This window comes from Brassica rapa, chromosome A01, assembly GCF_000309985.2.
Source record: "Brassica rapa cultivar Chiifu-401-42 chromosome A01, CAAS_Brap_v3.01, whole genome shotgun sequence".
NCBI lineage: Eukaryota > Viridiplantae > Streptophyta > Magnoliopsida > Brassicales > Brassicaceae > Brassica > Brassica rapa.
The window spans coordinates 27,408,029-27,424,695 of record NC_024795.2 but is presented as its reverse complement, the minus strand read 5'-3'; the positions used below and the strand labels follow the sequence as shown (position 1 = coordinate 27,424,695).

Sequence of the window (16,667 nt, the reverse complement as noted above, 5' to 3'; positions counted from 1 at the left end):
GTTAAAAATTGAGAAAGTGCCAACGCAGGTCCAGCACACGATCCCAAAAAAAATCCTCTGCATCGTCTCCATCGCTGTTCTTCCATTATTGACGAATCTCTTTCCTTCTTAATTAAACACACACCCCCTTTAGATTCCCACCAACGCCTCTCTCTCTCTCTCTCTCGATTTGTTCATCGCCGGAGCTCGTGGTCCGCGGCGGAGAGATGGCTCCTAACGATCCCAAAAACGGCGGCGGCGGCGGAGGGAGTGGTTTCTTCGCTTCTCTCGCTTCCTCGATCTCAAGTTTGGGATCGGCCATGACCAAATCAGTTAACGGGTAAGGCTTTTGAGATCCCCCTTTTATATACAAACGTTGTGATTTGGTGTATCCCCTGTTTCAGATCTTCGTATAAAGTCGATAACTTTATTTTTGTAATGGAATTGATTTTTAGATGAGAGGTTAATTCACATATTGGGTTTGCTTAAAGTTTGAATCTTTGTTGGAATAGGCTTAATGGGTTTTGATTTTTGTTTTGGTTTTGGTTTCTCAGTTTGGTTGGCTATGAGGGACTTGAAGTTATTAACCCTGAGGGAAGTACAGAGGATGCAGCTGAGGAAGCTAACAGAGGAAGATGGAAGCAAGAGGATAGAGATGGTTATTGGAAGATGATGCAGAAGTACATAGGGTCTGACGTCACATCGATGGTGACCCTTCCTGTTATTATCTTTGAACCAATGACAATGCTCCAGAAAATGGCTGAGGTTTGTGTTCATTACAACAGCATCTCATGTTTTGTTCTGTTTGATGATGATATGTGCTCTGTTTCTGACAGTTGATGGAGTACTCGCATCTACTAGACATGGCAGATGAAACTGAGGATCCTTATATGCGCATGGTGTATGCTTGTAAGCGCTTCTCCTCCTTTCCTTCTTGGAGTTTATGTGGTCTCTGTGTGGCTGAATCGTGTAACCTTTAACAGCTTCATGGGCTATATCTGTGTACTTTGCTTTCCAACGTACGTGGAAACCGTTTAATCCAATCCTTGGTGAGACTTATGAGATGGCTAATTACAATGGTGTCAACTTCATATCCGAACAGGTCACAGCCATTTCTTTTTAGAACTCACATTAGCGCTTTAGCTTCCAGATTGTTGACACCAATAGTCTTGTTTCTCAGGTCAGCCATCACCCCCCGATGAGTGCAGGCCATGCTGAAAACGAGCATTTCACTTATGATTGTACTTCGAAACTGAAAACAAAGTTTCTCGGCAATTCCATTGACGTTTACCCAGTAGGAAGGTAACTCTTCAAAACAAAACCACAGCATGGGCTGCTGAATTAACATTCTTTATCCTGAATCTTAAATGTGATGATTCTTTGGTGCAGGACACGTGTGACACTTAAAAGAGATGGAGTGGTTCTTGACTTGGTACCTCCTCTAACCAAAGTTCATAACTTAATCTTTGGACGAACTTGGGTTGATTCTCCTGGGGAAATGATCATGACCAACATGACAACTGGTGACAAAGTTGTTCTTTACTTTCAACCATGTGGTTGGTTCGGGTCAGTTAACCTTCAATGCAACCTCATCTTCCTGTATTTTTATATTTCCGTAATAAGTTTAAGACATGTGCATTCACGGTCTGAACAGATCTGGTCGGTATGAAGTGGACGGATATGTCTATAACGCCAATGAGGAGCCCAAGATACTAATGACTGGTAAATGGAACGAGTCCATGAGTTATCAGCAGTGTGATGGTGAAGGTGAACCTCTCCCGGATACTGAACTAAAGGAGGTTGGTGACTTCTCTCTTTGTCATTAACTCTAATTCTCTTTGATGACATTTCTAATGCTATCTTATGTGTTCATAGGTCTGGAAACTCGTTGATGCTCCAAAGGATGACAAGTACCAATACACACACTTTGCTCACAAGATCAATAGCTTCGACACTGCCCCAAAGAAGCTCTTGCCGTCTGATTCAAGGTTACGCCCTGATAGATACGCACTAGAGATGGGCGACATGTCCAAATCCGGCTATGAGAAGAGCAGGTATGGTTACAAAAACTTGTTCTTTAGGATCTGAAGTTAAAGTAAAGCTAACGCTCATCCTTCTCGTCTTGTTACACAGCATGGAAGAGAGACAGAGAGCTGAAAAGAGAACCCGCGAAGAGAAAGGCCAAAGCTTTACCCCCAAGTGGTTTGATATTACTGAAGAAGTCACTCCAACACCATGGGGCGATCTCGAAGTTTACCAGTTCAATGGAAAGTACTTGGAACACCGGGAAGCTGCTGATAAATCTGAAGATAACACCGACCCTAAGTCAATCCCATTCAACCCATGGCAGTTCCCAGACATGTCGACTTGAGTGAACTGCTCCAAAAGACAAAAGAAGATCAAAACTTTTGGTATCATGTGTTGTAATACTTATTCTCTAGTAGTTTCAACAAACTCTTGCTTTCTCTAGTTATAGTTTACAACTTCTATTGTTCTTTTTTCATTTTATTCAAATCAATTTTTCATCCTCATTGCCATAGGTTATCTCCTCCGCCTTGAGGCTTAATCGTCTCACCAAACTAAGAGGTTTTAAGAACCTCATTACAAACTTATGGAACACTTGTCATTTTGTGATTGATGTAATTATACTTTCTATTTAAAATTTAACTAGAGCTTGACCCGCGCACCCGCGCAGGTGTTAGTTTTTTTTATAAATAAATATTTATTTGTATAAGTGATAATATATATTTTAAAAGTTACCCGTTTAATTTATTTTTAATATGACATTTCTAAACACAATAATTATATAGTTTATATTGAGTAGTTTTATTTTATCATGTAAACCTTTAGTTATATCATCTATTTATTTAGAATATGACCTGTAAAGTCACACAAATGTATTTTTATTTTTTATGGATCAAAATTTTATGATTATATATAATAAAATTGTTGTATAAACTATTTTTATGGATCACAATTTTATGATTATGTATAATAAAATTTTTGTATACTATTTACTATGTATATGTGGAATTAGTAAAATAATTACCGTATAATGTATGTAATTATGAAATGTATATATGGAATTAATTATTTTCAAACACACATATGTATAATGAAAAAAAAAGAAAAGACAATTAATATTAAAATTTAGGTTTATTAATTATTGTTACCATGATTTTTTAGTTAGAATTTGATTTTGGAAATACATTAATTGAAGAGAAAAGACAAAAATCCTAAAAGATAGGTTAATTAATAACTTCAGTGGCATGCTATTGTAAATATAGTGGAAAACTAAGGGATAATCTAATTTTGTACTCCTCTTTTAATAGATTAGATAGAACAATTAATTTATATTAAAAAGTTAATATTTTTTTGTTTAAAAACAGATCCACACTTTTAAAGTAGTAGATTTTTTAAAAATATTTTCCTTTTAATAGTATAGATGTTTTGAAAACCGGGTAGTTGGGTCAATGATTGGACCGGATCAATGGTCAGACCGGTTCAATCAGTTTAACATGATTTAAATTTTAATTTAATTTTAAATTAATTAACTATATAAATGTAAGTATAACTATAAGATAATTTTGATACAACTTTATATCAATGTTATATTCTAAAACTGATATGAAAATAAAATGAAAAATTCAAAAAAGAAAATATGACAACAACTAATTTATTTAGATATGTGTTAGAAAACAACAAAATGAACTTTTGATAAAATCTTAGATATGCATAATCACCTACTGAGTTACGTATCCACCTTTTTTATCAATTTGGGGTAGAAGATTTGGCTAGTGGCTAGTTCAGATAGAAAATTCTCCAAAGTCCCAAGCCTCTTGACCACTTTGGGGTACAAGATTCGGCCAATGAGACAATAACATTTTTAGGCTTCTAATCTATTGTATGTTGACCAGCTTGTTAGAACTGGTTTCAGCTACACCACAGACAAAACTGATATCCGTCATGATGAAATGGGTTTGATTACGCAAGCAGAGCATGATCGTTTAGAAAAGATTGTCCCACTATACGAACTATCCATTAAGCTTTGTGGTACTTCCCTCCTTTCATTATCAAGTTTTTTTCTTAAAATTGCTCCATGTGTTTTGATGGATCATGAATCCTTGCTTTTTTGGGCATACAAGCGATCGTTCAAATGCTTGTATGATGAAGACAACAAAGAGTTGGGTTTGCAGCTCTGCACAAATCAGAAGCATACAAGCATTTGATGAATAATGAAGACAGAGAGAACATGAAGTGGCTGAAAGTGTTTAACAAGTATGATCTCTACGGCAAAAGCAAGGTTCGTATAAACGTGGAGGAAGTGAAGCCATACTATATCTCCCTTATCATCAAGGTTTATATATTCTATATATACAAAATGTGAATTCAAGTTTCATATTTACAATCATTCAATTTAACAAAAAAAAATTTTAAGAACCTCAAAGAGGTTCGTCCATTGGACCATGAGAAGTTTAATTATACTAACAAGGGTTTTAAACTTTTCAAATCTCAAAATTAATTATTAAAGTATTGATTAGAGCCCATTATGGATTTTTACCATTGGACTTGCTCTTAGGTGTATTGTCTACGTGTCAAAAGAAAACAAAAGAAAATGCACATTTTCCCGTAAAACCAACATTTTGATAAAAAAAAAAAATTAAGTAACACACCAAAAGATTACCGAACTGTTAAAGAACTAGTTTCATACAATCTTTTATCATTAAAAGATTTCTTTATTGAATATCAAACATCAAGCCAACTTGGATCATTCAAACTTCAACCCTGAACCTCCTAATTTCTTCTCAACCATCTCATCGAGTTTTCTTGCCATTTCATGAGTGAGATGATTCTTCCAGTCACCAACTCCTCCTCTACGAAAAAACGCATGGGGAGCAACTCCGCAAACAGATGTCCCAGTCTTGTTGGTCTCCAAGTTACTCAAGTTACCAAAACTACACAGTTCCAAGATCTTCTCCACCGTTCCACTTTGCTTTTCTTCTTCAGTAAACGAACAACCCAAGAAATCTGCGAGCCTCATAACTTGAACCTCAGGCTTCTCTATCATTTCTTCATACCTCATGAAGAGTACCGGATTCGAGTTCACCAAGCTCTCTTTCCAATAACGTAAGACTTGATCATCAAACGGTCCCAACGAGTAAACCCCTTTGATAAAATCGTCAACCATATCTTCAAGTGAATAGTTACTGTATAACTCTTTTCTAACAACATTGCTCCTGAAATGCCAACGAGAGACCAACACATCTTTTATGTTCCTGCACATGTAAACGACTTTGCATGGAGAATCTCTTAGAGAATCATGAAGCGTTTGAAACGGCATGTGGGTTGCAAAAAGCCTAGGGGAAGGAAGCTCTTCTAGGTCAGGACGTTGGTTCTTAACATATAAATCAAGTTCAATAAACCGAACGAGGTTGTGGGGATTGTCGGAGAGGAGGGGATGGGATACAAGATTAGGAGCGTACTTGTTTCTATGGACGACGGCAAATACAAGAGCCTTGAGCCAGGTGGTTCCTGATTTGGGGAAAGAAGCTAGGATGATATCGCTGTCTCGTGCTCGGAAATGTTTTTGGAAGTTTAGGATTGCTTGGAGTGTGCTGGGATAGTACCAAGATCCTTGATAGCTATAGAGGTTTTTTCCCATGAAATCTTTCTCTGAAGGTAAAGAAGAGATCAGATTTTCACATTCTTGGCTCAAACTATCGACCTTCATGAAATTTGCAGGTGTTTGAAGAAGATTTTGTGAAGCTTCCATAATAGGAGAAACGGTAGGAAAGTAAAGAAGAATTTGACTTTGTATAATCATGGGGTGATAAGAGGAACGATCATATAAAACGGTAACATGATACTAAAAATAATTTGAAAGTACATTTCACATGTTTTATTAATTTGCTGGAGACTTGGAGTCACAGAGAGTTGGTGAGACCAGTAAACATTATTTGCGGATAGACAAATGGACACATAAAACGAACACACCTAACATCCACTATTAATTAATCAGAGACATGGAGAGTTGGTGAGAGGAGGAATCATTTGGGTAGTGAGATCCCTTATATATTAAAAGAGAAACATTGTCAATAAATGTGTTCACACTTATATTGACACATGTCATGCTCACAATCATTTCAATTTTATTATGCTTAAAATTGCCTAATTAGCAAAATATGTTTCCAAGTTTGCATCTCATGTGTCCCTACATAAAAATAGTTTTGGTATATGACTGTTATCTTGCGATTAAAACTCCAACTTTAATATTTTCATTGATTAAAAACGTGAGAAGAATTGGTTGACTAAGTTGAAGAATATTTGTTGAGCTTTTTGTAACCGGTATGGTTATTCTCCTTCCTTCGAGCTTTCACGAGCTGTATATAAGCGAGATGAACTTGATGAAACAAAAAATCGAAATAAGCTTCTCCAACCGAAACCAGCATGGTTGTTCTCCTTCGATGTGCTGTCACGAGTAGTATGTAAGCAAGCTGAACTCGATGAAATAGCACATCGAAAGAAGCTTCTCCTACTGAAACATGCATGGTTGGTTTCCTTCCTTTGATATTTCACGAGGCTATACTTCATAAAGTGTAGAGTGGAAGAATAACATATAGCACTTCGCATTGCATGAGATTAACAGTCTGCAACAATAGGAAGAACATACTTAGCCGAAAAAATATTGAAAGTTAAGAGAATACATCATCAGACACTCATGGCGAACTACTTTGATGTGTGCCATTCCAAGAGGCGGGGTTTTAGGACATCGTGTGAGTGGATAATGGAGCAGCGAACTAACTAGAACAGTATGACCTCCCTTTGCCAGCTGGCATAGCACATCTAAGAGATCGAGAGATAGCCATGCATGATTGGAAAGTCTTAATTTTTGGAATGGCTATGCATGATATTATTGACAAATAGATGGTCAGAAGAATAGCGACAGAAACATGTAGAATAAAGCTCTACTGGAAAATAGATGGCCAGAAGAATAGCGACAGAAACCACCATATCGGATTCTCTCTTATAATATATAAGGGAAGTTAAGTCTGTGTGTTACTTCTTCATGTTTCATATCTTAACGTAATCTGCATGGAAAAAATTGATGTAAATAAGTCTTCCCTTCATCTTTCAGAATTGAATACTGTAATTTACTCCATGAACCATCCATATAGACTATGCAACAGTAAGTAGTAACATAGCTTAGGTTCTTAATGGTAAAGTGACTGATCTTACTATCAATTATCAAATTGTTATTTTGAACGTGGTATATTTGTCATTTTCATTGTTATTCAGTTAGTAATGAACCTAAATCTGCCAGAACTATTATTCAAAATCACAAGAAACAAGATGTGTAATCCTTTCTAACTATACACATATTATTGATGAGTTATTTTTGTCTGCTCGATTGATGAGTTATTCGTCAAAATTTGAAATGTATCTTTTTAAAATATGTTTCAGTTTGCTATTTAAGATGCATCGTTAAGAAACATCCATCAGGTTGTTATTCCTAGAGTAGTGAACCATATCAAATTTGTCATTTCTCATTATTATTCAGTTAGTAATGAACCTTAGGTTGTCAACTATGATTTTACATAGCTGAAACTCACTCGGGTTTGTCTTGGTCATGGTAAACAATACTTTGTCTATATTTTTCTAAATATAATCGTTCAAGGTTATTCAGTTCGTATTGAACATCATGTTCTTTATTATAAACAACACAGCTGAAACTCACTTCGGATTTGTCTTAGTCATAATAAACAAAAGATCTGTCTGTATTTGTCTAAGTTTAAACTGGTGTTAAAGAACATATGAGTTCCGTAAGACAACTCGTGTTCAATTACATTTCATGGAGTCATTTTTTATGTGTTACAAATTGTATATGTCGTTTATTATGTATAAATATGCGACATCTAAAATATTTTTGTTATTGTTAAGATTACTTGGAGAAGCGTCTAACATTCAATGTGTCTATGTGTCAGTGTATATCTTATGAGTCAATGAAATCCCTTTAGCTGTTTAGAAAAGTAATGTCAATTTTTTGCCTACCAATTTAATTTAATTATATACAAAATAGATAAATGTGATATTTATATTTACTTACCATAAAATGATAGTAAATAAACAAGAATGATTTGTCTACCAATTTAATTATATTGCTAATAATTAATTTTCCTCAATTATTAATTATATATTTCCTATTTGTTATTATACAATATAAAAATGTAAAATAAATAATAATACATAAAATAATTTGTATATACAAGGTCCATCACACACAAGATGTGGATAAATGGTTTTTATTCAGTATTTATACATTTGTTAACTATTATTAAGATGTATAACAAAATGTGTAGTAGAGTTTATAATCACTAAATATAATTTTTTTTAATAAATTTATTCCGCACATGGTGCGGATTATCACCTAGTGAATAAATAAAGCGCAAGATGTCGATGGTTCAACATGGTCTTTAGGGGTGGACGGATAAAGTATTTGTGAACAGATCTATTTCACTCGGATAATCAATTATTTGATCCGATTTAATTTTTAGGCATCTACATATTTGGTATCCTTGGCATCCAGATATTTGATGTTCCGGATATATAATATTTTAATTTTTTAAAACTAGATATCTAATTTGAACATACAAATAAAAATCAAAATAATATAAAATAGTAATGTATTAATAAAAAATAAAATTATTCACTTTTTAAAATTCTAATAACTAATATAATAAATTTAGTAAATAAAAATAGTGTAAAACTTAAATAAAATAAATCTATATATATACATATAACTTATATATAAAATTATTTAAATATATGTATGTACATGCATATAACAGAATAGATATCAGTTCAAAAATATATTAGTATTTATGATTTTTTTTTACGAATATTACATATTATCTTTGCTTTGATTCATGGAGTTATATATATCTAATATTTGTTCGAATAAACATGAATAATGAAACGAATCAAATCAAAATTTACTGATATTTTATTAAGCCCTAGTGGTCTTTAAAAAGAGAGGATCATAATACATACTATAACCTGTCTAGCTAGTTATACTAATTTTCATAAGCCTTTCAAATTTATTTTAAACTAGAGTCTAATTTAATCGTTTTTTCAAGAAAAAAATGATCAAATTAGATTGAAAATGATCAAATTTGAGTTTCGTCGATAGAATTTCAATTACTCTCGAAGTTTTCTGTTGGTTTTATTGTGTGTTATTGTAGCTCATAATACACCAGGTTTAATAGTATTTAACTCTACTCTGTTTTTCCTGTAAAATAGATATTGTTATATTTCTTTTATTTATAAAAAAAAAATAACATTCTTCTATAATTTGTTATATATATTTAGAGATGATTATTTTGGAAAACTAATATTCTTCTCTATTTTGCTCTTTATTATAGAGCTCATTTGTTTTAAAAGAAAAATAGTAAAATACATTGAAATTGCCTATAGTTAGTCTCTCCATCTTTTAGAATATGTTTCCTCTTTTGTTTTGTTAAAAAAAAAAATCTCTTTTGGTTTTGTATCTTTGCAGTTTTGGGAACCGTCGGTTTTAGTTCCGATTTTTATTTAGATGATAAAAAATTAGCCTAAGAAACAAAAAATCATAAACTATGAATTTATTTATGTATTGTGGGTGAGAAAAAAAAACCATTCTCTTGTTTTATAAAAAAATACTCTAACAGGTGTCTTTTCTTTCAAATTCTGAACAAACAAATACTTTAAATAGTTGGTTTTCATGTTGGAAAGGGCTCTTCATCTTTCTCTCTGGCTTTCTTTGTCCAATTTGGTTTCAAAAATCTTTACAAACTTTTTTTTTCTTATGAAATCCAAGAAACAAAGAGCCTGCTTACGAACTATAGAACTCTCAGTATAAAAAACTCATGCTGACAACTATTTAATTATATCAGAGTTTCAAGAAAAAAAAAACTACTTTATTCTGATAAGAGCCTTCAGTTATCTTACAAAGATTTCTTCTCATCTTTTAACTGGTACGTATAAGCATAATCACCTTTTGAGTTCTGTATCCACAACATAACTTCCTTCACCTTTTTGACCACTTTTGGGTTACAAAGATTTGGCTAGTGGCTACTCCATATAGAAGTTCTCCATCTTTAGCCGGTTTAGGTGTATTGTGTACATGACAAAGAAAAACAAAAGAAAACACACATATTTTCCAATATATACATTTTTAAAACAACACACCAAAAGATATGCAAACGATAACTGAGCTTAGCTTTCATATAATCTTTATATATCATAACACGATTTTCTTATTGAATATCAAACATATAAAAATTATTATGAACTTGGATCACTCAAACTTCAACCCTGAACCTTCTAGTTTCTTTTCAACCATCTCATCGAGTTTTCTTGCCATATCATCAGTGAGATGATTATTCCAGCCACCAACTCCTCCTTTACCAAAAAACCCATGGTGAGGAATTCCACAAGTAGATGTCCCAGTCTTGTTAGCCTCCAAGTTACTCAAGTTACCAAAACTACACAGCTCCAAGATATTCTCTACTATTCCACTTTGCTTTTCTTCTTCAGTGAACGGACAACCTAAGAAATCAGCGACTCTTATAACTTGAGCCTCAGGCTTCTCTATCATTTCTTCATACCTCATGAAGAGAACATGATTCGAATTCACCAAGCTCTCTTTCCAATAACTTAATACTTGTTCCTGAAACGGCCCGAAGAAGCAAACCCCTTTAATATACTCCTCAACTATATCTTCAAGCGAGTAGTTACTAACAAGCTTGCTCCTGAAATGCCAACGAGAGACCAACACATCTTTTATGTCCCTGCACACGTAAACAACCTTGCAAGGAGAATCTCTTAGAGATTCATGAAGGGTTTGAAAAGGCATGTGGGTTGCAAAAATCCGAGGCGAAGGAAGCTCTTCTAGGCCAGGACATTGATTCTTGACATATAAATCAAGTTCAAGAAACCGGACGAGGTTGTGAGGATTGTCGGAGAGGAGAGGATGGGATTCAAGATTAGGAGCATACTTGTTTCTATGGACGACGGCGAATGCAAGAGCCTTGAGCCAGGTGGTTCCTGATTTGGGTAAAGAAGCTAGGATGATATCGCTGTCTCGCGCTTGGAAATGTGTTTGGAAGTTTAGGATTGCTTGGAGTGTGTTGGGATAGTACCAAGATCCTTGGTAGCTGTAGAGTTTTCTTCCCGTGAAATCTTTCTCTGAAGGTAAAGAAGAGATCAGATTCTTACATTCTTGGCTCACATCATCGTCCTTCATGAAATTTGCGGGTGTTCGAAGATTTTGTGAAGCATCATCCATTATAGGAGAAACGGTAAGAAAGTATAATAATTCAATAGCACATTTCACATGTATTATTAATTTGTTGGAGTTATAGAGAGTTGGTGAGACCTGTAAACATTAGTTTGGGATCAGACGAATGCACACATTAAAGGAAAACAAGATAAAATAAATAAAAAATAAAGACATCTCACATCAACTGTTAATTAATCAGAGAAATGGAGATTTGGTGAGACGAGCAGACATTATTGGGTAGTGAGATGAATAAATAAAGTGTAAGATGTTGATGGTTCAACGTGTTCGTTAGAAAGAGAGGATTTATAATACATACTGCAACCAGCTGTCTAGCTATTATATACTTATTTTCATTATCATTTTAAACTAGACTATAATTTACTCGTTTTAACAAAAAAAGGAGAGCATCAAATTAGACTGAAAAAAATCAGATTAGCGTTTCAATTATTCTTGATGTTTTATAAGGCTTTGTTTATGTGTAATGGTTTTCTTGTGTGTTAATGTATCGCATACATCAGGTTTGGTTGGTCTCTCCATCTTTTAGAACTATGTTTCCTCTTTTGGTTTTCTGTCTCGCAGTTTTGGATACCGCCAGTTTTTAATTCGGTTTTTATTTTAGATGATAAAAATTTAGCGAAATAAACAAAGTATCATAATTTAGCGAAATAATTTGCTTTCATTATTTCAAAAACTCTAGACAGATAAAGGACTCTCATGTATCTTCTTTTTTCCCACATTCCTCGTTTTCTGTATTTTTATTTTGTTGGAAAGATTATAGTGACAAATGTGAACCCAAGTTTGAAGCAGCGTTTCTGGTATTCGCATACACGGCTGAGATATGGAACACGAGAGCTTGTATGATTGGTCTCATTGGAACCTTCATTGTATGAGCTGGTGAATTCAAATAGTTTTGGAAGTACTTATGCATATAAATTGACAAAGAGATCAACTCTAACAGATATCTTTTCTTTCAGATTCTGAACAAAGGAATACTTGAAATAATTGGTGTTGACGTTGGTAAAGAGCTTGATCATCTTCCTCTCTGATCTTCTTTGTCTGATCTGGTCTCAAAAAATCATTACAAACTATAAAATTCCCCATATATTAACTTGACATCTATTATTAATGGAGAGTTGGTGAGACCAGTCCACATTATTGGGATCGTAGGATGCATGTAAAAGTGCTAAGATGTGGATGGTCCAACGTTTTGTGCACCGTATTCTTCTTCTTGGCTTTCTTAAATTGAAAATCAAATAGTTTTGGAATTATGTATATATATTGACAAAGAGATTAACTCTACCAGATGTCTTTTCTTTCAGATTCTGAACAAATGAATACTCGAAATGATTGGTGTTGATATTGTTAAAGGGATTGATCTTAATTGTCTGATCTGCTATCAAAATCTTTACGGACAATATAACTCTTCATGTAAACACTTATACTGAGAACTGTTTGATGTCTTTCCACCTGTTAATTGGTATGCATATATAAGCCTAATCACCTATTGAGTTCTGTATCCACCTTTTTTACCAATTTGGGGTAGAAGATTTGGCTAGTGGCTAGTCCAAACTTCTTTGAACATCATCATATGTTAGTGAAAGATGCAACTATGCATTAAAAGAATATTATCGTATTTTTTGAAATTTTCTCAAAATCTATGTGTTAACCCCACTACGAAAATATTGAGTTTTTGCTAAATACTTTATATACTGAAGCCTATAATCTTTATTGTTGTTTTAAAATTTCTAACCATTATCTACATTTGTATTAATGTATTTTAAATTATTTTTATGGTAAATGAGCATCGTTATAATTTTTTATCAATTAATTTAGTAAAACTTCATAATACTCCCTAAATCGATGGAATAACCATTATAAAATCACTATTTTCTTGAAAAATAGAGACAACTAAGGCACCAAACCTCTTTGAACATCATCATATGTTAGTGCAGGATGCAACTATGCATTAAAACAATATTGTCGTATTTTTTGAAATTTTCTCAAAATCTATGTGCTAACTAACCCCTACGAAAATATTGAGTTTTTGGTAAGTAATTTATATACTAAAGCCTATAATCATTAGTGTTGTTTTAAAATTTCTAACCACATTCTACATTTGTATTAATGTATTTAAGCTCTTTTTCATGGTATATGGGAATTTTTATAATTTTTTATCAATTAATTTAGTAAAACTTCATAATACTCCCTAAATCGTTGGGAAAACCACTATAAAATCCTTATTTTTTTGAAAAACGGAGACAACAAAGGCTCCAAACCTCTTTGAACATCATCATATGTTAGTGCAGGAAGCAACTAGGCATTAAAAAAGTATTGTCGTAATTTTTGAAATTTTCTCAAAATCTATGTGTTAACAACCCCTACGAAAATATTGAGTTTTTGCTAAATACTTTATATACTGAAGCCCATAATCTTTTGTGTTGTTTTAAAATTAATAACCATATTCTACATTTGTATTAATGTATGTTAAACTCTTTTTCATGGTAAATGAGCATCGTTCAATTGTTTTTATCAATTAATTTAGTAAAACATCATAATACTCTCTAAATCGATGGAATAAGCACTATAAAATCACTATTTTCTTGAAAAATAGAGCAACTAAGGCTCCAAACCTCTTTGAACATCATCATATGTTAGTGCACGATGCAACTATGCATTAAAACAAAATTGTCGTATTTTTTGAAATTTTCTCAAAATCTATGTGCTAACTAACCCCTACGAAAATATTGAGTTTTTGGTAACTAATTTATATACTGAAGCCTATAATCTTTAGTGTTGTTTTAAAATTTCAAACCACATTCTACATTTGTATTAATGTATTTTAAGCTCTTTTTCATGGTATATGAGAATCGTTATAATTTTTTTATCAATTAATTTATTAAAACTTCATAATACTCCCTAAATCGTTGGGAAAACCACTATAAAATCCTTATTTTCTTGAAAAACGGAGACAACAAAGGCTCCAAACCTCTTTGAACATCATCATATGTTAGAGCATGATGCAACTAGGCATTAAAAAAATATTGTCGTATTTTTTGAAATTTTCTCAAAATCTATGTGTTAACCCCCTAAGAAAATATTGAATTTTTGGTAAATATTTTATATACGGAAGCCTATAATCTTTAGTGTTGTTTTAAAATTTCTAACCATATTCTACATTTCTATTAATGTATGTTAAACTATTTTTCATGGTAAATGAGCATCGTTCAATTGTTTTTATCAATTAATTTAGTAAAACTTCATAATACTCCTTAAATCGATGGAATAACCACTATAAAATCACTATTTTCTTGAAAAATAGTGACAACTAAGACTCCAAACCTCTTTGAACATCATCATATGTTAGTGCATGATGCAACTATGCATTAAAACAATATTGTCATATTTTTTGAAATTGTCTCAAAATCTATGTCCTAACCCCTACTAAAATATTGAGTTTTTTGTAAATACTTTATATACTGAAACCTATAATCTTTAGTGTTGTTTTAAAATTTCTAACCATATTCTACATTTTTATTAATGTATGTTAAATCTTTTTCATGGTAAATGAGCATAGTTCAATTGTTTTTATCAATTAATTTAGTAAAACTTCATGATAATCCCTAAATCGATGGAATAACCATTATAAAATCACTATTTTCTTGAAAAATAGAGACAAGTAAGACTCCAAACCTCTTTGAATATCATCATATCTTAGTGTAGGATGCAACTATGCATTAAAACAATATTGTCGTATTTTTTGATATTTTCTCAAAATCTATGCGCTAACCCCCCTACGAAAATATTGAGTTTTTGGTAAGTAATTTATATTCTGAAGCCTATAATCTTTAGTGTTGTTTTAAAATTTCTAACCATATTCTACATTTATATTAATGTATGTTAAACTATTTTTCATGGTAAATGAGCATCGTTCAATTGTTTTTATCAATTAATTTAGTAAAACTTCATAATACTCTCTAAATCGATGGAATAACCACTATAAAATCACTATTTTCTTGAAAAGTAGAGACAACTAAGACTCCAAACCTCTTTGAACATCATCATATGTTAGTGTAGGATGCAACTATGCATTAAAAAAATATTGTCGTATTTTTTGTAATCTTCTCAAAATCTATGTCCTAACCCCTAGGAAAATATTGAGTTTTTTGTAAATACTTTATATACTGAAGCCTATAATCTTTAGTGTTGTTTTAAAATTTCTAACCATATTCTATATTTGTATTAATGTATTTTAAGCTCTTTTCAAGATATATAAGAATCATTATAATTTATTTATCAATTAACTTATCAAAACTTCATAATACTCCATAAATTGATGAAATAACCACTATAAAATCACTATTTTCTTGAAAAATAGAGACAACAAAAGCTCCAAACCTCTTTGAAGATCATCAAATGTTACTACAGGATGCAACTAGGCATTAAAACAATATTGTCGTACTTTTTGAAATTTTCTCAAAATCTATGTGTTAACCCCTTTGAAAATATTGAGTTTTTGGTAAGTAATTTATATACTGAAGCCTATAATCTTTAGTGTTGTTTTAAAATTTCTAACCATATTCTAAATTTGTATTAATGTATGTTAAATCTTTTTCATGGTAAATGAGCATAGTTCAATTGTTTTTATCAATTAATTTAGTAAAACTTCATAATACTCCCTAAATCGATGGAATAACCACTATAAAATCACTATTTTCTTGAAAAATAGAGAGAACTAAGGCTCCAAACATCTTTGAACATCATCATATGTTAGTGCAGGATGCAACTATGCGTTAAAACAATATTGTCGTATTTTTTGAAATTTTCTCAAAATCTATGCGCTATAATCTTTAGTGTTGTTTTAAAATTTCTAACCACATTCTACATTTGTATTAATGTATTTTAAGCTCTTTTTCATGGTATATGAGAATCGTTATATTTTTTTTATCAATTAATTTATTAAAACTTCATAATACTCCCTAAATCGTTGGGAAAACCACAATAAAATCCTTATTTTCTTGAATAATGGAGACAACAAAGGCTCCAAACCTCTTTGAACATCATCATATGTTTTGAGCAGGATGCAACTAGGCATTAAAAAAATATGGTCGTATTTTTTAAAATTTTCTCAAAATCTATATGTTAACCCTAAGAAAATATTGAGTTTTTCGTAAATACTTTATATACGGAAGCCTATAATCTTTAGTGTTGTTTTAAAATTTCTAACCATATTCTACATTTCTATTAATGTATGTTAACTATTTTCATGGTAAATAAGCATCGTTAATTGTTTTTTATCAATTAATTTAGTAAAACTTCATAATACTCCCTAAATGATGGAATAACCACTATAAAATCACTATTTTCTTGAAAA

At 32.1% G+C, this 16,667-nt stretch overlaps 3 protein-coding genes and 1 long non-coding RNA gene across 5 annotated transcripts in view; 1 reads left to right on the top strand and 3 right to left on the bottom strand.

Annotated features, from left to right (window-relative positions):
• Positions 1-47: 47 nt before the first annotated feature.
• LOC103848174 (oxysterol-binding protein-related protein 3B) lies at positions 48-2,510 on the top strand. The gene is made up of 9 exons (XM_009125139.2): positions 48-319; positions 534-744; positions 816-888; positions 963-1,081; positions 1,160-1,281; positions 1,369-1,545; positions 1,634-1,778; positions 1,855-2,033; positions 2,113-2,510. Exons 1-9 carry the CDS (start codon positions 207-209, stop codon positions 2,348-2,350), a joined length of 1,377 nt encoding a protein of 458 aa, XP_009123387.1. The 5' UTR covers positions 48-206; the 3' UTR covers positions 2,351-2,510.
• Positions 2,511-3,219: 709 nt separating this feature from the next.
• On the bottom strand, positions 3,220-8,961 carry LOC103848122 (cytosolic sulfotransferase 11). Of its 2 annotated transcripts, XM_018656128.2 has the most exons (2): positions 5,463-8,961; positions 3,220-5,255 (listed from the first exon to the last, which is right to left on the bottom strand). In XM_018656128.2, the coding sequence occupies exons 1-2, from the start codon at positions 5,801-5,803 to the stop codon at positions 4,748-4,750; spliced, it is 849 nt and encodes a 282-aa protein (XP_018511644.1). In that variant the 5' UTR covers positions 5,804-8,961; the 3' UTR covers positions 3,220-4,747. The 2 variants fall into 2 exon arrangements, with proteins under 2 accessions (XP_018511644.1, XP_033147126.1); XM_033291235.1 differs by having other exon boundaries at positions 3,229-8,961.
• A 1,209-nt stretch (positions 8,962-10,170) lies between these two features.
• Positions 10,171-13,084, bottom strand: LOC103848133 (cytosolic sulfotransferase 11). Its single transcript, XM_009125104.2, has one exon. The coding sequence runs from the start codon at positions 11,300-11,302 to the stop codon at positions 10,313-10,315; it is 990 nt and encodes a 329-aa protein (XP_009123352.1). The 5' UTR covers positions 11,303-13,084; the 3' UTR covers positions 10,171-10,312.
• A 3,329-nt stretch (positions 13,085-16,413) lies between these two features.
• LOC117134109 overlaps positions 16,414-16,667 on the bottom strand; it is a 15,898-nt gene continuing 15,644 nt past the window's right edge. The window contains exon 2 of the long non-coding RNA XR_004458264.1: positions 16,414-16,618. This is a non-coding gene — a long non-coding RNA (uncharacterized LOC117134109). The remainder of the gene's footprint in view (positions 16,619-16,667) is intronic.